General features: G+C 45.2%; 1 protein-coding gene and 1 long non-coding RNA gene across 3 annotated transcripts in view; one reads left to right on the top strand and one right to left on the bottom strand.

Moving 5' to 3' along the window:
- The window catches only part of LOC135386084 (nephrin-like), a 288664-nt gene extending 274689 nt beyond the window's left edge, over positions 1 to 13975 (bottom strand). For both annotated transcript variants that reach the window (XM_064615808.1, XM_064615807.1), the window contains exon 1: positions 13349 to 13975. In XM_064615808.1, the coding sequence (XP_064471878.1) occupies positions 13349 to 13427 (79 nt within the window). In that variant the 5' untranslated portion in view covers positions 13428 to 13975. The remainder of the gene's footprint in view (positions 1 to 13348) is intronic.
- LOC135386085 (uncharacterized) overlaps positions 1 to 21430 on the top strand; it is a 354177-nt gene that overhangs the window by 143483 nt on the left and 189264 nt on the right. Inside the window, exon 2 of the long non-coding RNA XR_010420591.1 lies at positions 2613 to 2688. This is a non-coding gene — a long non-coding RNA (uncharacterized LOC135386085). The remainder of the gene's footprint in view (positions 1 to 2612; positions 2689 to 21430) is intronic.

A 21430-nucleotide genomic window follows, 5' to 3' on the forward strand; every position in this document is an offset into this window, starting at 1 on the left:
CGTGCACCACACTAAAGGCCACGGCTGTTTCTGGGCACTTTAAATGAAATCAATCAATCAATCAATCAATCAATCAATCCCGTTACACGGCTAGCTAGGAGACAAACAAACTATGAGGAAATAGGTATAACGTATAACTCACGCGCTACAACCGAAGCAAGAATCTATCTTCCTGTCTATTTCTATCGGTGGTTTGTCTCGCATATTTACGTTTATTTGTTTCAGATGTTCGCTTTTTTCCTGACGTGAAGTATGTTTCGGCCGGTATACAAAGCGCGAGCAAAGCAACCTCACAAAGCTTCGCGTTTTTTTCATTTCTCCCACTGTTGCGGTGCCTTTCTTTACGCCAAAACTTCGTGGCCACGCCGAGCCTCGAATATCGCCAAGCAAACGAACAAAAATAAATTTCTTTCCACACATTTCTTTTTTTTTTCGAGGAAGTAAGCTCTTAGGAATACCGCACATTTTTTATGCTAATTCGGCTGTAGCACCGAGAGAGGTTGCGCGAGCCGAAAAAACCGTTTTACAGAGCGCGAATAAGGGGAAATTGCATTCGTCCCAGCGGTATAGGTGTAGCATACAGCGTTGGTGAGACTTCGTTTCCGAGGGCCTTTTGTTACGCACAGCACAAAAGCGTCCGAAGTCAATCCTACTCGAGCAGCGGGAGGTTTCGTTAGTTACAAGGCATTTTTATTTTACGCCCGGCAAACAGCATCCCCCTTTTTTTTTGGTATCGAATCCCAAGCGCAGTTGTAGGCTGCACGAAATGTCAAAGGGAAGGAGGTTAGAAAGGGCTGCACGAATGGCTGATCACATGCAATAGCACGTGGGAACTTCATTTAGCAGGAAAATTGCATTAGCTACACATGGATGTGAAAGGTTGAAAGGATTCCTAAGGTAGCGCAACTGACTTCTCGGTTGCGCTTAGGTCTCCCACAAAGGGTTCCCTAGAAATTTAGCTATGCTCAGCGAGCTCAAGTAGGAAAGGCAGAATTGCAATTTCAATTCACGCATACACTAGGAATGCCACGGAAATCTAAATGAACAAGGGAGACCCTGGCTCTGCGGGCCTTTGACTGTTACGCTTCTTCTTTATCTTTTTGTATTGTTGACTGATAAAATGAGTCACAAAAATAGTGATCCCATGGTCCTTAACGTTTTAGCCTGCTATTTTTATATCCTCAGATTATCCTTTATCTTATAAATTTGCAATGGCTGTCTTGCACGCAGTATTGACGATGTTGCAATACTGAGCACCCGAACCAAATAACACGGGAGAGAACAATAAAGTGTCAGAACAAGCGTATCAGAGTAACAAATGGTGCCTTCCTCGAAGCAAATTGCGCAAAAGTTTGAAAATTAAATTACACGAGCCCCTCCGCCGATAAACCTAAGATCCAGGCTCAAAATTAACGCACGGCGGCCCGCCCCTGTTATCCTGATTATGTTCTGCAATATCGCCGGTGAAACAGAATTAACGCGAGGAGAAATCGCGAGCTTAAACGAGACTGGGAGAATCTCAAAATCGCGAAAGACGAAAGAACTTTCAAGTAGCCTTTACATTAAACCCTTTTCCGATTCCCGCGCGCTCACGGAGGCCCGATGAGGATTATGAACGCGGATCAGTTTAGAAGCGAGACTACGCGAATGGCGCTTTTCGGCACTTGGAAAAATTAAGCCGCTTTAGGAGGAGGGGCAGGCTCTGATGGCGCCGGTCCGACACATAACGCTGTGTTGTGCGTATTGATTTTGCGAGTGAGCTTACACGAAATTGGTCCGATGAGGGCAGTATGTACTTTGGCGCTTAATAGCGTGAGGCGTCATTGCGTATATGTGTGGTCTGGATATCAGTAAGGCCGTAAAGAAGTGGGCAGTCCACGCTATAAAAAGTTAGAATAGGCGCGTTATGGGCTGGGCCTGCTAGAAAGAGCGGGACGAATGCCGTGTTGAGCGCCTGCGTGGAATTATGGCGCGAGAGGCTCGTGCGCTGCCGCCTCAAGCGAACTCTCCACGGAGCAGTTATGAGCGAGCGGAAGGCCCACAATTTTCGAAACAACGGCGGAACGACGCTCGGTATGGACGTCCGTGGAAATGAAGTGAGAAATCCTGCACGTGTTGGCGCGTCAGAAGGAATTCGAGGGGTTCTCACCGTTAAGAATATCTATACGAGAACAGAACAAGGAAAAATGTTTGTGCTTTGTCGGGTGTGTTAAAGCCCCTATACAGGGATTTATATACGACACAGGAATGTGGCGTTTTGATTGCCACACCGTCGAATCGGCGGTCAATAGAGTCGATTTTCGAACCACCGAAACAGGTCCTACAGATATCGCTCACAAAACGATACAACACTGTGCGAACCAAGCCAAGTGTGTCGACGCGATTACCAGTGTCGGTCAAATAATCGAGGCTTCAGAGCAGCAAGACTTCAGTTAAGGCCATAGAGTCGTTTAAAAAGAAAAACGTAGAACGCTACGACATTATTCCTCCATTCTCTTCAGTCCCTAACGAACAGATTTCAACTGGAGAAAGTCCGTATGTGCAGACGCTTTCGCTGAACTGATTCGCGGATATAAATATATAAATATTAATCTGTGTCGTCTGCTTTGCAGGTAGCGTGTACCGCGGAAGGCAACGAAACAAGAGATGGCACGAAAACAAAGATGATGATGAAGCTCACGCCGTCAGGTAAGTGAAAGAGATAAAGCGCACTCGAATCTAGAGGCAAGCGTATAGAGATATAAGGTAATTTACTACCAGACTACGTAATCTCGTTGCGCGAATAACCGACCCGTTCCATCCACGCGCAGACGTCCTATGTTTCTCCGGTGGACGACTCACTCATCAACGATACATCCAATACACATCCGTGCTACTTTCTGTCACGTATTGTCCAATCCTCGCTGTCTTACCTGAACAGAGACGTATAGCAATTCCACGACCCAATCTCCCGAACCCTTCCCAATGGAAATGCTGGCTCCTTATTGAAGCAGACGTCCAAAAGGAAGACTACGATAGCGCTCGGACGCCATACAGCAAACAAAATTATCCCCCCTTTCAGACGTAAAAATGGGTCAACGACTCTCCCTGCGTCTCAAAGGCAACGCTATAGCGATAATCAGAATCTTCTTCTTCTTCTTGCACGTATAAAAAGTCTGCTATAGTGGATAAATCCCTCCTCGTATCCATTAGAGAAGAAGGCTGGACAGGAAAGCGTGGACACTGTGACTCCTGGCTCTGATTCTCTATCTCGCGGGCCTCCGAATGGGGCTTCGTATGGAGAATAAGGGGAGTGAGTGGGAGGACGCTATCTACACGCTTCATCGCTTCATCGTCAGTCTTGGCCGATCGCTTTTCTTACAAATCCGTTTTGGAGCTCCCACCTGCGACTGCGAGATAGGCGTTACGCTCGGCCTGCTCTGTTTCGATGTCGTAGACATCTCCCGCCCACCAGTGTATACAGGTGGACAAGGCGCAGGGTGGATTGCGTCCACGGGTTTGGTGGTGGAACGAAAGACCATGCATATTCTGAAACACGGAATATTCACCGACATGCATTGGGGCATATAATACCACCTTCGCCCGCGGAGTTGTTGCTGTATACTTGTAGCCCAGCACAGTATAGGGGTAGACCAGCGGCATGGCCGAGTGGGCACCAAGGCGTCCCCTCGTTGGTGGTAACCAAGGTCGTGCTGTACACTGGGAGGTGGTGGGTTTGAATCCTACCGCCGGCTGTGCTGTATGAGGTTTTCCCTGGGTTTTCCGAAGAATTTCCTGACGAATGTCGGCACAGTTCCTCCTGAAGTCGGGCAAGGACGCATACTAATCCCTCTGTCCCCCACTCCTTCCTGCTGTCCTCTCTCCGTCTGTCCACAACTGTACGCCGCACATAGCCACAGTTGCTTCGCGGCGCTAACACGCAATAATAATAAAAAAATGGATTGGATAGGGGTTGAGCTTCCTCGACAGTCTGCTAGTCTGAGAAAGCATTATTTCAAAGTAGAATCGATGATATAGAGAAAGGAATGCTAAACTGGTCAGTTTTTCAAGCTGGCCCACAAAAACACTCATTTGCAAACGTATTTACCAAGCCAGATATCCTCTGAGACATCGAACCGCTTTTATCCCTCTATCACGTATTTTCACGAAAATCCAGGAGCGTTCAAATCAACTTACACAAAACGGCAGTCGTGTATCATTGAAAAAAGAAATGGCGCATGGTTTTTCGGGAGTGCAATACATTGTATACAATAGAAGAAAATTCGTCCTGAAACCTTTCGCTCACAGCGCTGTTTAGACATGGAAACTTCCTAACTCGAAATCCCCAGCTCTCCAACATCCAAACGATTAATCGGGTCGCACATTTTTCACGCAGTTGGATGAAAACTATTTTCCAAACCGCGAAAGCAGAAAAACGATGCGCGAGAGCTCTGAGGCGGCCTGTCGCAGGTATTGTTTTGACATTTTCGGTTGTCATCTCTATGGGAAAGCGTACGGAGCTCGCTTTCCGAGAATTGTGGAACGATGTTGAGAACCGTTGTGCGAGTGGGAACCATAGAATACGACAATTACAGTAACAAAGCGGGAGAGGTAGAACATGAAACCGAGTGAGGAAAAGAATTTTGAATCCCATGAAATGTTCGAGGCCGTTTCCACGTAACGTTCGTGCGGCGCTGAACGGAATGAATAGCGGCGCCCTGGAGACGGAGATGTAAGCTCCATCAACACGAATGCCAGTTACTCCATCGCACTTACAGCTGTGTGCTGCCTTTGTCTATTAGCCTTCTTCTTACTTTATGACAGGTCACCCAGTGCTATCGCTTGGGGATGAGGCTATCATTCCTTTCAGTAGAATCATTAATGTTTCAAAATATATCGGGATTGTAAACCTTTTGTAACTTTAAAGCGTTTTTTTATACAGGGTGTCCCAGCTAACTGCGAACATATTTTTTAAAAATATATATATCACTTTTTCCGAGGTCAAATCAATTGCAATATAGTATATGCTGGAGGGCACTCCTTAGGAGGTCATCAGCAAACTCCTAAGGCAATGTCTTAATTAACTTTCAATAATTACCTCTTTGATTATAAAAGCTACGAAGTTGTCCCAATGGGAACATCTGTTCCTTTCGGTCACCTGATATCGTAGCCGTTTTGAGAACAAAAATCCGTTCAACAACGAAAATTCAGGAACACCGTTTCTTTTTTCTTTATTTTGTTCATTGCGCATCTTCGGAGACGCGTCTTTCCTTCACCCCCAGTGTGAGAGGGCAAAGGAGCACAGTGCGGCCATGCGTCGAAGATGAGCCTGAACTTGCGGAAGCAAAACAAAAACAAATATATCGGGCGACTCTATAGGAACTGCCCTTATCCTGTGTTGCATTTTCTGTTCTCTTTTAATCTCTTTCCAGGACGCAAGAGGCGATAGTGTGCTCTTTCCCCCTCTCACATTGGGGGTGAAGGAAAGATGCGAAGATGCGCAATGAACAAAATAAAGAAAAAAAACTGTGTTCCTTCACGAATATTTTGCGGACGATCTACCGAACGGATTTTTGTTCTGAAAGTAGCTACGATATCAGGTGACCGAAAGAAACAGATGTTCTCATTGGGACAACTTCGTAGCTTTTATAATTAAAAAGTTAATTATTGAAAGTTAATTAACACATTGTCTTAGGAGTTAACTAATGCCCTCCTAAGGAGTGCCCTCCAGCATATGCTATATTACAATTGATTTCATCTCAGAAAAAGTGATATATATATATATATATATATATTTAAAAAAATTATGTTCGCAGTTAGCTGGGACACCCTGTATATACATTCAAAACCTCCGTTTATTAGACACCGCGTTTACATTTAACTGATCACACTTTTACCGTGTTCAAATGTATGTTTAGCTAGTCCCAAGTTTACCACTGTTTTGTCGCACTATGGACATTAGTTGTCCGTGCGCCGTTAAAATTCCTGTCCTCCAATCATCACCAGCTTTGTAGCGGGTCGTTTACTAAAAAGAACGCGAATGAGAATAGTTTCAAAATCAAATGACACTGCGACATAAATCAGCTAGGCGCTGAAAGTGCCCAGGCAAACACTATACAGAAAGTAATGCGCATATCACTGCAAGGATGACTGGTATATGAGGAGCGCTTTTCTTTCAGAGTGAGATGATTGGAGAAAGATAAAGGATGAGCTTTTCTCTGCGGTGCTGACAAATAAGAGGTGCTCGACATCACCACCTTACCATTAATTATCCACCGTCTGAATTCTCGACTAGTCATTCCTAGGCAGCACTTTTTTCATCGTCTCACCGAGCTTGCATAGCTCGTGGACCGCAAACGCACGCGCCACACCTGGATCACCGCAGACATACACCCTGAACGAGAGTGAACGCCCAGTCCACGCGAACTGAAAATTCAATCCACCCCAACAAAGCGTCCACCGGAAACCACCCGTCTCACTTAGTCCGCAGCACCGACCAACTCATTCTTCTTCTCTTTTTTTCCCCTACACCTACAACGAAGCAAAACAGCAAAATGCACGCCCGTACATCGTTGTAACTCTGCAACAACAACAACAACAAGAAGCTCTCTTCCCCGAAAGAACGGCGCACGGACCCCGAAAAATCTGGTCATCACGTTTATTTGGCCGTTTCCGCTGAAGAACACCTGCTCTTGCTGAGTCACTTACGGCCTCTGCTTCTTCCCAGGAGGCCTGGCTGCGTAACCGCCCGGAAACAAACGATAAATATCGGCAAAGCGAGAGGTGTACACGCTAGTGCGGTTGATACGCGGACGACGACGCATGCCGGGAAAAGACGTCGAAAAAATTTTCTATTCTGACCACGCGGTGGCGACTGGCCGAGCGAGTTCCCAGACGCGAGCAGTTCAGGGGCCTTGGCTTCGGAGTCACCTCGGTCGTTCGTGAACCTGTTCCTGCCATCGGTGGCCCCGTGTCCCCTGGCCAGCCACATTAGACGTGACTTGTTCGGGTCCTCCTCTTACCCTCCCTCTTTCAATGAGATGTTCTCTTTGTCTTTGGATTAACGCGCTCTCTTTCAAGTGACTGGTCTCTCGCTTCAACCAAGCGTGGAGTCGTTGCGTGTCGCTGGCATATTTTCCAGGTAGTTGTTTCAAGGATGGGCAAGTTAACGTATATAATGTACCACGTATTATTTGATCGTAAGCCATGCGGGAAAAAAGATTTGCCTTTGTAGATTATAGAATTTTTGTTCCCGTTAATAATAAAGATACAAGTTTCTGAGGCAGCATCCTATAAGGGCAGCACAGTTGCTCGCAACTCGCTCGACCATGGAATCGACAGCAAGCATCAAATGGCAGACGAATCTTTTGGATAGAATAGTCAGTTGTATCAACACAGGCACATCAGTGCCTGTAAGGGGAGAGATCAGAAAGTGTTGGTTATCATAAAAGGTTCGGCAGCGTGCTACCCTATACAACACCTCGAAAACGTCAACGTCTCTATACGTACTATACAAGAACTAACCTGAAAGACATTACAACCCGCTTGACAGTAGAACAGTAGTACCTCCCCCTGTTCTTCTCCCTTCCTAGAGAATGATACAGGCGATAAAGACCGATGACGTAATTACACGCACGACAATATTTTATCGCAGCACGGCGTATTTCAGTGCAGAATATATACCAGTCTTTTTTTTCTGGAGCAAATAAAGCAGTCCTTGCTCATGTCTTGTTTCACAGGCAGTCAACTGTCTTTGCATAATCAGTCCCGTCGAATGCGTCCTTGTTCAATTCCTCTCGGACGCAATTACCTCGAGCGCCCTCCTAACAATTGAGCCCCGCTGCGACGCGAGGAACGTGGGAGATTGCGCAGGACTCTGCACATTGTGAGCACTGGGGATTCATCTTTTACGTCTACATTTCATTAAAGAAGGTCCTGAGGCCCACAATATACCACGGCTCAGAAATGCTTATGCTGCTCATTGTGCGACAATTAAGCCATCCTGTAAACATGCTGAGGTGGACCTTCCTTCACTTGCAGACGAAGGGAGGTGAACGTGCAAAGTCACAGCCGTTGGGATACTGCTGTGCATTCACTAAAAGACGCCTGGGTTCGGACCTTAACCTAGTTTCGTTGGACAAAGGACGGTGTCTGTTAATGACAGAAAAACGCAAATAGAGGGCCCCGACAATGACGCAGCGCGACCTTGGGTGCGTTATTTAATAGTCTAGTGGCTTAAATCGCAACTCGGCTTTGGCTAAACAGTTGGGCAGGAATGTACGCACTTCTCCACATGTCACGGACAGGCCACTCGTACGATACGCTATTCCACCGCCAACGGCATTATTCATGCATAATGACACCCTTGTGCCCTCTGATCTGCGAGGGGACTGCCACTGTTCCCTTCAGCTTTCGCTCAAAAACGACTTGAAAGAAGATCTGTGTAGACGGTAAAGCTCTGTGGCTAGCGGTTCGGTTCCTGTGCTGTTCAATCAGATTGTTTTGTTAGGAAGTTCAAGGAAACCGATCTTGTTATGTTGTTGTGGGAACGTGAGGTTTTCAAGAGAAACCTTGTGCAGTTATCCGCACTTCAATAACGCGACCTGGAGTAGCCAGTCCCGAGTGGCTCGAGGCTAACATCTCCATTTTTTTTTCTTTTACACATCAATCAATCATCAATCAATCAATCTCGAGTGAACCAAGTAAAACCAGTCTAAAAACAGAACTTCACCGCATAGCACGCTGTGCGCCAACCACTGCCACGGTTAGGGTTATCGCTTCCCACCGATTCGAAGAGAGATGGGGCGTACGCCTTTTTGTGTCAGTTATCATATATCCAAAACGACGCAAAAAGGCGTACGCCCCCACCTCTCTCGACGAATGAGAAATGATCACCCTATCATTCGTAACAATGGTTCGCACAGCGTGCTATGTGGTGAGGTTCTGCTTTTAGAGTGTATGATCAACGTCACGGGGGCAGGGGTAGGACCGTAAAAAGAAAGTACTTGTCTCATTCCCGTTTGTGTTACAAATGCTCTTCCTTTCCCTTTCTTTCTGCCCGTAAGTCGGCATTTATGCCAGCAGGTTGTGCGCCTCCATCGCAAATCAACGAGAGCCTCTTGGAGAAAAAGTTAAGAAATAATATAAATATAACAAAGCGTGTGCATGCAAGCGCGCAAATTGCATTCAGCGAGATGAATTTGATCATTCATCTCGCGTGACAAGAAGGCAGCACCAGCAGTTTCAGTAATTCGCACCAGAAACCATAACCGAGCAGAGGTGTGCGCGCAAACCCGTTCTTGAAGCGTTTTTCTTTCTGCTTTTCCCTTTTTTCGGTTTTTCTCGGCACTTTTACGTTATATTATTTCGCCATCTTCGTGGCTTTATCATGCCCTAATTAGTTTCCAGAGAAGCGGGTAACAAATGAAATGAAACAGAGAAGAATTCAATGAGACGTCATTAAGGGAGTAAAAATTGCACAGAGACGACGGGTCGAGTGGGGAGAGGGAAGATATTCATTTTATTGTTATAGAAAAGCAGCAATTTGTTCTTAGAAGACGACATCTTCTTTCGGATGGCGCACAATAGATGGCAGGATGAAAGAAGCGTCCTCTTGCGCATGTTCACGAGAAGTCAGAGGGGAACTGAAATAACGTCTTGAGAATGCGTTTCATGTAAGGAGTTAAAAATCCGGTGATTATGGCGTCTGCTTCATTACCGGGGACAGCTCTTGCAAAGTTGCGTTCGTAATTAACGGAGTTCTGTTCCGCATGCAACAAAAGGTCTGTGCTTCATCCTAAAATGATTTTCCATGTAATAAGGATGCAGTTGAAATCTGTTAAAGCCACGTGTGCACTGCATGCGCTGTTGTAGGTAGATTGATGCTTGTACAGATGGAAATGCCGTAACACATCTAATGCGGTACGTGTCAGAGAGACTCCAATGAGAAATGCGAATTGCAAATGCATTAATCAGTTTCATAAATCATGGAGGAGATATGGTGAGCGAAATGTTAGTTCTCACATTACTTGGTTAACACGCCTTATTTCTGACGTATTACTATGCTGATACGTCAAACGAATTATCCTCAGAAATACACGTGAGGTTTATAGCACTCGTTGTTTTTCCGATACGCTAGCTCTCTTGAGTCTACAAATTAAAAAAGAAAAAGAAAGCAGGTGCAGAGCCTCCGTCGTTTCCTGTTTCTTTGGCTTCGGTAGCTTCCCCTTGGTGAAGACAGGAGGTTTCCTTCTCGTCCGTTCTCCATTGAGCAGATGTCCAAAACTCATCTAGAACACTAACCACGGACCGTGTCATTCACTTTGACAACAGGAGAAATCACGCTGTTACGCACTGTGGAAATTACGAAAGACGACAGCGGGCGACTTGTCCACGTATCTTCAGCGTACACAGTGAACAATAAAGAAACGCTTTCGGTGCCCATCATGTCTGCGGCAACTGAAATAGATGACAGAAAACGAGGGGGAGCGCCGTCAACCTCATCAAGAGAGGGACCCGGCAGTTGCTACACCACGCGAATTCTTTCGTGCCATTCCTTCCCCAGTGCGGAGCCGTCGTCAGAGCTGAACCACGAGGCGGATAGAGACCGTCGCTTGGTAAACACAGGTATCAAGCTTCTAATTTTCTTTTCGCTTAATCCGTTTATTAGGATTCACATACGCGAAGAAGAAAAGTAAAGTAGGTAGCTTCCTATATAATTAAGCGTATCAAACTCCTCTCAATTGGGGGGCCCCCGTGTCTGCTTAGTACTCACTTGTAACAAAGACTACTAAAATATACAATTACGGCCCAGCGCACCCACACTAAGCAGGTCACGCATGCGTGGTCCTCAGAAATCTCCCTTCGGGAGACCTCTCCTATTAGTAGGCATTATACGCGGGTAACGCTTTGTGTGTTCATTGTGCTACAACAAATGTACGCGTACCTAATTGCGCAACACGATCTACCTTGGGGAAGACTTCGCGAGATGCCCAACTCCGGTATACGCAACCTACCCAATTAATAGAACGTACCTCCTGGCATCGATCAGGTCTCGCACGAATCGCGTTCCCACTGACCCTTCACTTGGACAGCGCTCTCTCTCTCTCTCTCGCCAGGTTTGTGCGAAGGTCGATAGGCAAATTTTAAAACACCATTTGAATAATTGATTGCGGGACAACTATACGAATGAGGCAGACGTGCAACTATCGGTTATGCCGAAATCGATGCAAACGAGGGATTCTGCAGTTGGCCAGGACAGGCACACACACATCCTACGAAGGACGCGGCCTTTTCCGGTGGCCAGGCGCAGGGCCGGAAATCGGTCGGGCAACGGAAATTGATGGAATGGCCACCGTTAATATTGATCAGTTGCGATGGGTCGGGCCGAAGACGCGAAAGAAAAGCAGCGGGATGTCCAGTTTGAGATCGCCGACGTGTCCGTCTCTAGCCGTCCGGATGCGGAACCGAAAGGCACGTCGTTGCCCGTCCGATTACATGTAGACGTGTGAGGTCTTCACGTGGTGCATGCACGGCGTCTGTTGGTGAAGCTGATGAGTGAACGCAGATGAAACAGAGGATAGAAAAAAGACACGCTCTCTCAAATGCTCAAATATGGGGATTCTGCAGAAACGTATAGAGTGACTCGGCTGTGCTTCTGCGTGGTAATTGGATTATCGAACATTTACTTGCGCGTTACTGTTGCGTTACGTAACAGGCTGCTAATTGGATTGTTCGTGGGCGACCCTTTCGCCATGTGCGCGGTAGGGGGCGTGGCGGTGCTTCTATGTTTCCTAGCTGAGTTGCTGAGATTTCCTATGTTTCTGTTTGTTGCCGTGAAATATTCCTTGTGAGACGCGGCTTACCATCCTTCACAGGAATTACTGGGCTTTTACGTAACATGTTGTTAACGGTGAAAAGCAGTGTCGACGTAGTTTAACAAGGAGCACGCATGGCAGGTTTTGATCCTGGGACGTTAACGAAGATGAGGACGGCGTTCCCGGTGCACGATTGCTCCGTCTGCAGGGGCACGGAAAATGGGCGAAATGGGAGGGGGGGGGGGGTGACCGCCCCCACTTGATGGAGCTCGGTCTGTGGAAGCTTGCCCCCCCCCCCCTCCTTTCCATACGTAGAGATCGTACAGGATGCCAGATATTATCTTTTTAGCCATATTTTTATAGGATTTGCATGTTCATCAGCATTAATTTTGATTAGTCCAGGCACCTTTTTCTTTTTTTTTTTCCAGTCAGAATAATGTTTTATTTGGCGTGAATACATTTACTAGTATCACCACTACCACTCCGACACGAAACACATATTCCAAACCTAAATATATGGCTATATAGAGAAAGATTGGCCACTGAATATAGTGCCCACTGACTTTGCCAATGGCGCAACTGAATGCAGTAAGGGGAAACTGTTTTACCTTGCAGCATCATTCAAGTGATTATGAAGTGCGTGTAGTACGCCTCTGACAACGTTTATTAGGCTTTTATCTATTTCATTTTTATTTAGTCCTGTATACGGAACGTTCTTGAAGTCACCAATCCTTCGAACTTCAGCTCGACCCCCCTGTGGCGAGAGACTTCCAACGCTCCGTCCATATGACGAAACTTGTCATCCATGTCGTGTTTCCACATCAGTTGTAGTCGACATAACGCGGGTATTAAAATAACCCTACAAGACATACTCGAAGTACCTCACACAAGCTAGTTAACAAATGAAACCAAATATTTAAAGTTACGCCCCTCCCACCCAAAGTATAAATACGAGGCTACCCTAAACCTGTCATAATGAGGATGAACACATGCTTTCTCAGTGACTCGGCTTCGCCACGCAGAGTATCCATAATACCGGGGCATATGTGATGTCCTTGCTGGCGAGAACATATTTTTGCTCGTGTCCTTATAAGTGGCTTCCATCGGAGGGCTGTCTTAATTACCGTTTGATATCAGCTTCTCTCACGGGCGGGAGCTGCTAATGATCGCATAGTTGTTGTCCTCCGCAGGAGAAAATAATTATGTTAGGAATAACATGGGATCTTCAGTTTGTTTGTAAGGAAAGTTGCCAGGAAGGGATTGTAATACCTTCACCACCGGGCATATTCCGTTTTCGCGCCATCTAATTCACGGAAGACAAACAGTCCTTGCTGTGAGCCTTGCATGCTGTTGCCCAAGAGCTCCACAGCCATTACATCGGAAGCGCACGTGCTTCATTGCAACGCGAATATTTTAGTGCCATATCCACTGGACCCGCGGACGTCATCCACCAGGTGCCAGGTGTACGGTGGTGCACCCCAAGTACACCACCACCGAAAATACGTGAGCCACGAGCACCATCGTATGACAGACTCGCCGAAGCGAACACTAACCTGTACGCAACAGAAGACAACCCACGATGATCAACATCTGGGCTGGTGTGTCCCTTAGCGTGAACTTGTAGGAGCGCATGGCTGCGCCGACGGTCTAAAGTTCCCGCTGGCGAAGAAAAATATCCAAGGGGGCGTCGAAGTCCACGACGGGCACCAAAATCACACCTCGAAAAACACACCTTCGTACTCGCGAAACTTAACCACACGGATCACATGGCACGACGATACACTTTTGTCAAGAAGCCGCCAACCTCTTCACACACTTATCGTACTTCACACACCGAAGGACACATCAACAACATTTGCAGAGTGCTGCTTCCGCCGGCATCAGGAGCGTTCCTCTTGAGAGGCTAGAAGAAAGCAACAGGACGCCAAACTTGCCGTGCACACTCACGGAAACGAAGACGACGTCGTAGTGTCACACTAGTTTGTCTCCAGAAGCGGGACAGACGACGAAGATGCGAAGCTGTGGACGGATCTCTGGATTACCGGCACTCGCCTTACTTCTCCTAGAGAGGCCTGAGAGCCCATTGAGCGAGTCCTCTGCAGCGCAGCTTGCTCCGTGCAGCTAGTGGCGCCCTCAGCTGCTAGATGGAGGAAGGAAGTCCATGCGAGGAGGCAGGTCTGGCGAACGATGGCCGCGGGAAATTTCGCGTCTGGTTTGACGATGATCGCCGGCAGGGCGACGTTGTTGTCGCTGTCTGTTGTGTGTTTCTTGTCGTCTTTCGCCTTCTTCTTCGTAGGAGTTGGTTAGATCGAACTTTGGTTGAGAAAGGGGGCCAGACGCGTGATAGTGGTATGTGTTTTTCAGTGCGGCTTCGTTGAGGCAGGTGGATATCGTGTGCGATTGTGTTGTCTAGATGTTATTGTGTTTTCATGCGATGGTAGAAAATGCTTCCTAAAATTGCCAAGGGATATTTGTTGCTTCCTGTTGAGATTTCTGTATGGTTGCTGTATTGTCTGACGGGACGGGACGCAAACAATCGGTACAAAATTTGTGAGAGCTCGTACATCTCGCTACGCTTGACCGCGCTACCTTCTTTATGATCGGGAAATGAAAAACGAGAAATTTTTCTTCTTCAACCTTTTCTGCTTTCGATTTCTCCCGTTTCTTCTTTCTTTCTTTCTTTTTTTTTTCTTTTTGTAACATCCACATGCAAGCTCGCTGCTTCTTCTTCTTTGTACTCATTAGCCGGCCATTCCAATTTACCACTTTCGCTTGCTTGCTCTATGACTTCATTATCTCATTTTTGTCCGTGATGGGACGTTATTATTCTTAAAAACCCGGCACATCATTTTCATCCTTGTCTTCTTCTTTTTTTTTTTGTACCTTTCAGGTTTAAACGATGTTTGTTTATTTCATTCGGCGATAATTTCTGCATTATGCATGGTGGAGATGTAACGAGAACATTGCACATGGGCCTGAGACCACGGTCCCTCTTTCAGTTCACCGGATACGTACTCATAACCAGCAATAACCATAGTCATTTCCCGCAACACAACTTACGCGGAACACCTTGTGGTATTCCGGTTGTTGCACTCTGTTGCATGTTACGGCAAAACAAGCTTTCGAGTGTACTGGGCGTAAACGGGGTGCGAACAGAGAACTAGCCAGTGCTGTTTTTCTTAGAATTCCCATTCTCATTGTATTTGCTTGTTATTTTTGATTACGTAATCTATTTATTGAACTCATATTTACATGATTTCTTTAATATTAACTTCACACGTATATATGTATACAGGGTGTCTCAGTTAAATCCCCGGGCTAAATAATTCGCGAACGGATGCGCCAATCAAAGAACGCTCTTTTTTTAAAGTATCTCTCCGATACCGCCTACAAGCTGCGCACCGTGCGAAGGAGTGGGAGGCAGTAATTATTTAAATACATACCCAAATGAGTTTCGTAAAAACATAACTTCTAAAGTAGGGCACCGTTGGCATTAAAATGTGTACTACCCGTTTCGGAACCTTCGGTAGACACCTCTTAGAGAACAATCTGTCACCGAAGCGGGTCATTAGTTGCAGTAATTAATTGGTTTTGGTTTACATATTTTTGTCGCGGCTGGTCGCGGTGAAGCGCAAAAGGATGCTCTTCCAGTCCCTTATCCACCGATGAACTACGTGTTCTTGAGCTTACTTCGCGACGGGGAGCTGCTTCATTACTGCATCTAATGACTCGCTTCGGTGACAGATTTTTCTCTAGAAGGTGTCCACCGAAGGTCCCAAAACGGGTAGTACCCATTTTAATGCCAACGGCGCCCTGCTTTAGAAGTTATGTTTTTCACGAAACTCATTTGAATTTTTATTTAAATAATGACTGCCTCCCACTCATTCGCACGGTGCGCAGCTTGTAGGCGGTATCGGACAGATACTTAAAAAAAAAAAAAAAGAACGTTCTTTGATTGCCGCAGTCGTTCGCGAATTATTTAGCACGGGGATTTAATTGAGACACCCTGTATATACACACAGGGTGTTTATTTTTACCCCTTACAGATTTCTTATAAAAAATTATAAGAACAGGGTAAGCGTCGTTTTTGCAGTTCAGTTATAGAGCCAGGCGGACATGCTCTCGAAGAAATTATGCAACTACAACGTGACTAATTAACTAAACTTTCATTAATCAACTCTTTAATTAAGAAATTTCGGGCAAAAGCGATATAGCAGAATGAGAGACTATCCTCGTTGAAAGACATTTCACGCTTTAAAATACCTGCGCAATGCACGTGCGTTGAAATATCCATCCCCGAATTTTGATATAGTACAAATGAGCCCAAACCGAAAACGCGCCATATATATAAAGAAAAAATTAGCCAGAACTCTTTGGCTGCACGTATAGCACATGTTTTGTAAGTGCTCAAACATCGCAATGCCAGTACTGGACAGCTGTTTCGGTCTTATTGGGCCATCGTCAACAATACGCAGGCAGACAACGTTTGAGCTGGTGGCATCAGTAGGTCATGTAGCACTGGATTCCTCCCGTCAAGGTGTGCGACTCACCACTGAAAGCCCAGTGCAAAGCAAGGGAAGTATGCAAGGGAAAAAAGTAGTCGGAGCTTTTTGACTGCACGTATAGCTTATGTTTGTAAGTGCTCAAACGTCGCCATACGGGCACTGGACAGCTGTTGTATTGCCAACTGTAGGATGGGACAAGCGCAAGCTTGTCCACATCACGTTTAACAAATAGTACTGCGCACGCCATAAAAACGAAGAGCAGGCCTGCGCTACTTTGTCTTTGGACGGTTCTGTCGTCTGCTGCAAACCGCATGTGATCGGCAAAAGAGCGACAGTGGCTTCGATATCTCCGCCGTCACTTAACATCACGGAAAAACGTCATACCCGATGTGAAACAAACTTTTATCTCGGTATGTTGCACGATCTTTGTTTTGTTTCTTCTTTTTTGCTTTCTTTTCTTCCTTCATGTTTTTGCAGTGGCTTGCCGTGTCACTCATTTCATCCTGCTGGACAAAGCTCCTTGCAATCCAAAAAGAAAAACAGAACGAAGCAGCAGACGGCAGAGCTGAAATAGTTAGGTTTCTAGCGCGCGCTGCGATTAATTTTGTGCTTCATCAGCGGTTCAACGGATCCTGTGGAGATAAGGCTTTAATATCGCAATTGCAATGTGCTACCTAAAGTCAATTAAAAAGTTGATTGAAATATCTTTGTTAATTAGTCCCCTAATGGAGAAAAATATACGGTTTCCTAGTAGCAGCCCCGTCGAGTAATCAAGTGACAAAACCAAGAGCGTCCTAAGGCAACTCCCTTTTTTATGAAAATTTGTTGCAGCTAAGAAGAAACACCCTGTATATACACAATGCGAGACAGACTTGCTGCTTGAAACTTCTTTAAATTTTACGGTGTTTCTTGGCCGCTTCTTTTGTTAGGACTTATAAATATATATGGGAGCTATGCGAAAAGAAATTTCCAAGAAATATTGCAGATTTGGATTGAGAGTTTTTCACAGTCGGTTCAAGAATAATAATTGGTGACTTTACTTCGCGAGACAACTATGAGCATCAGAGACACCACAGTGAGGTGAGGGCATCCACACGGTCTGTGGAATTAGAGATAAACTGATGTTCTGAGGCTGGGAACAACATAGAAGGGACAGATACAAACAAAGCCTCAAATTGCCTAAGAAATCAACGATGAAAGATGAAAGTCACTGAAAAGGTTAGCCAGCTGTAGGGATCGAACTCGATGCGTCGATTTCCGTCGTATGAATGTGTGTATGAGTGAGCAAAAATGTAAGAGTGAAAGGAGGGTGAGTGTGAGTGAGTGGCTGGTTTGTCGTCCCTTCAGATGACGCACCCCGAAAGTCGCTGGAGAGGCGTGTTAGCTTAGCTCAATTGGTAGAGCCCTGGATCGGTAATCCAGAAGATGTGAGTTCGATCCCTACAGCTGGCTAACCTCTTCAGTGACTTTCATCTTTCATCGCTGTGGAATTATTTTACGGGGCTTCTTCTTTTTCGGGGTTCTTCAAAGTGCGCCGAACGCTCAGCACACGACACACCGTATTTAACGTCCCTTGTGAAAGACTGTTTCGCAATCGAGTGAAACCCTATTTATTGGGTGAATGGAGAAACATAATCGATATTATTCATGCTCATTGTAGTAGGTGGCACACCTTCAGAGGGGTCGCAAAATAAATAGCCAATGTTGATGTCGAGACCCCCTTCTTCATAAGCGCTAAAGATGAAAAATAAAAGCTAATAACTAAAAGTCCCATTCCTCTCTTTCCGCGCGTGCCTTTTTTCCCCAGTTCATGCACATATACATATTTATATCGGAGAAGCTGCTCGCATCCTCATGTGATCTCGTAAAAAGAACCGCTTTTCTGAGCTATTATCCCCCGGTGCATGGTAATAACATGAATAAAGGATTACTGACTCGAAGGAGCATATAGTATTACATTTATTAACTAAATTACCCCGTCTTAAAAAACACATCCGCAACCTTACCGCGAAGAAAAATTGCAGACTGATTGAAGAAGCAGAGGGGCTCCTGCAAGTCTGGGAGATAACCAAACAAAGAGTTTGTTACCTGCATCTCTAAAAAAATCACAGAGAAGCCGGTAACTTGATATCTGCCATATCCCGGGGATGGGAACAGAGTCAAATTGGTCATTATGCTCGAGTATAATTGCGTTTTCACTAGAAATTTAAAGAAAACTAGAGTTCTGAGAAAACGAGAGCTTACTCATAATGTCTGAAAAGAATATCAAATTCTGTCTTTTTCACTAGTTTTGCCGCCAATCGTGCCAGGTCACATATGGAACGTTGGTACTACCTCCCTTCCCTCTTCTAAAGCGTGTCTTCCCATTTCGCCTATTCCCATTTTGCCTAATGCTTCTTAGCAGATTATCTCGCCATCCCTTAGCAGGTTCACCGAACTGCAGGGGGTCCCATTTGGCCTAATATATGCTGCAGACAGTCCCACTTCGCCTACTAATCCGTGTTACGTAAGAAAGAAGGCGGTCCTCTGGCATGCTGCCAAAAGTCCATTTCGGATCTTCATATAACTTTACATGCAACCTTGTTGGTTTCATTGAAGCATGAGGTCTGTATTTATAATTCATATTACACTAGGGTTTCTTCCCTCATCTGTTGGTTCACAAATATAGACTGTGCAAGAGTGAAAACATAGTATTTATTTACATTTTTTAAATTAAAAGGGCAGCTTTGTTTTCTGCACTTCATAATTCTTCCAAATTTGCAGCTCTACTCAATATGCATTAGATGTCCCACGGCATCGAGGTACGACATCATGTCCCGTTCGCCATTCTGAATTATTGACTGCTCAATGACATTCTTAAGTAGCATCACAACTTTTTTATTAATTCCAACGCCCTACGCCGGCTTTTTCAAATGACTTTAAGTGATTTGGGAGAAATTCACAGCACACCCTGGAGGAGACTAGAACTTGTACGACACCGACCAGAAAAGAAATTCCTGTCGGAAAATATTTCCGTGTATAACTCCCACCGTTAGATAATGCGCAGGCCCTCTTCAGAGCACCTTTTTACCGAATAACGCGCGCGTTATACATCGGAAAATACGGTAGTTAGGTTGAACGTGGGTTACCCCTCCCGCCTCTTTAATCCGATAATCCGGGTTAGGCAAAATGGGAATAAGCGAAATGGGATGTAACCTTCTAAAGTACGTTTGAAAGATTACGCAAGAATATTACTTGCACGGTATTATTTTAGACAGACCCACGTCCAAAGAGTAAGTGTACCACTGAGTAATGTCATTTACGTACACTCAGTTTTCTCTAGACGTAAACACCCAATTATTATTAATGTTATCATTTACGTACGTCCACATAAAGGTTTTCCTTTAGGGTCTCGACAGGGTTGTATCAGAAGAGCTTGTGCTGTGCTTTTTGTTGACTCTATAAGGCACTAAGGCAACGTCTATGCAACGCGCAACATATACTACGTGCGCCATGGTTATAGGATAAAGGCTTAGCAGCTTTTGTGCCATGTAAACATCATCAACTAACGCTGACACCTTAAAGGTTTGTAGGAAATTTTTGTTAATGTTCTTTCTTATTATCAATTTCTTCCCTTAGTGTCGTAACGTGCGTACTTTTTTTTTTTCAGGATGTTGTTTATTACTCTGGTAGATACTACTTAACGTAGGGGTTTTTTTTCTCTCTCTCTCTCTCTCCTGCTGTAAAAATTTGAAGAACAAATTTACTTATGGGAAGACGAGCCGTGTACGTGTTATTTGTATTAAAGCGTACAATCTCTCATGACCGACGCACTGAAAGGAAAACAGGAAAGTCACTGTAAGTCCCCCAGTTCACACTGTATGTTTAAAGGAGGCGAACGACGTTGAAATTGCCGTCACTCGGGGGACCTGTTACATCTCATGTAATGGGGACTGTTTACAACAGTTCGACGAGGAAAGGTGTTTGCGCCGCACCAACTTGAAACACGTTGGTGCATTGTGTTGCTGGGTGCTTATTGACGGACAAGGAAGTCGTGCAGCGATCTCGTATATTTGAAAGGTTTGACGAAGCCTTTTGTGAACAGGTCCGTCTCCAGTCTTTCCCAGTCGTGTTTCCTTTGACAGTCGACTTCACTGACAAGGTGTGAATGGTATGTGAACGTCGCGCTCTGGTTTGCTGCGGGAAATTACATCAATTCTGTCTATTGAAATACATGTTATCACACGCAATCCACTTCGTAATTTGGTATATGGCAAAAAAAGACATACCGATGAAACACTCCCATGATAGTTTGTCGTGTTTCGTGTATGTTTCCGTTTTCATTTTATTATATCTGTGGTGTCTCGCGATGTTGGGCGTAGAAGAAAAAAGACGGACAAGGATACTTAAAGTGGAATAGAAGGGTCCAGGAAAGAGGGAAAGTACGGTAGTGCGAAACATTTCCTCATCGCTCCCTCCCTCCCTTTCACTAATTTTTTTTTCTTCTACGTCTTCGAATTGAATAAAGAACTGAACAAGTCGGACTTTTTGGTTGGCTTGTCGACCTCGTTGAACTGTAATACACAACACACCATAACAATTTAACTGATACTTGAAAATTGTAAGGGTTAAACATGCTTCATAATATATACTAATGTGCTGTCAGTAGTGTTATAAACCGTCCATAAAAACTTGACGATTCTTAGAAAAACAAAAATCTGCGGCGGCGTTGAGTTAAAACGGAACACATAGAACCAGACAGGACAGTCGCTCACTTTCACAACTACGATATTATTCGACTACAGTGGAATGTTTAAATGAGAAAGAAAGAAGAACATATATCTTTTTCTTAGATGTGAACCAACAACGAATACTATTAAATTGACGATTCTTGCCAGCAGAACCTGAATTTTACTTAGTTATGGTACGCTTTCGTACGACTTACGTATTTACTGGATTAATGGACGGACTCTAATAGGTCACTTTTCGATCGTCATCCCTTTCTCATCCCTTCCGCAAAAGTAACGGGGCAGTGTACCGCCATAGCGGCAGTGAATGACGCACCAAATCATCACCATTTATGTGTGTGTGTGTGTCGTACGATTTACAAGTCGCACATGGATCATCCGATTCCTCTAGAATTTTGTTGGA

This window comes from Ornithodoros turicata, chromosome 2 (assembly GCF_037126465.1).
Source record: "Ornithodoros turicata isolate Travis chromosome 2, ASM3712646v1, whole genome shotgun sequence".
Classification (NCBI taxonomy): Eukaryota; Metazoa; Arthropoda; class Arachnida; order Ixodida; family Argasidae; genus Ornithodoros; species Ornithodoros turicata.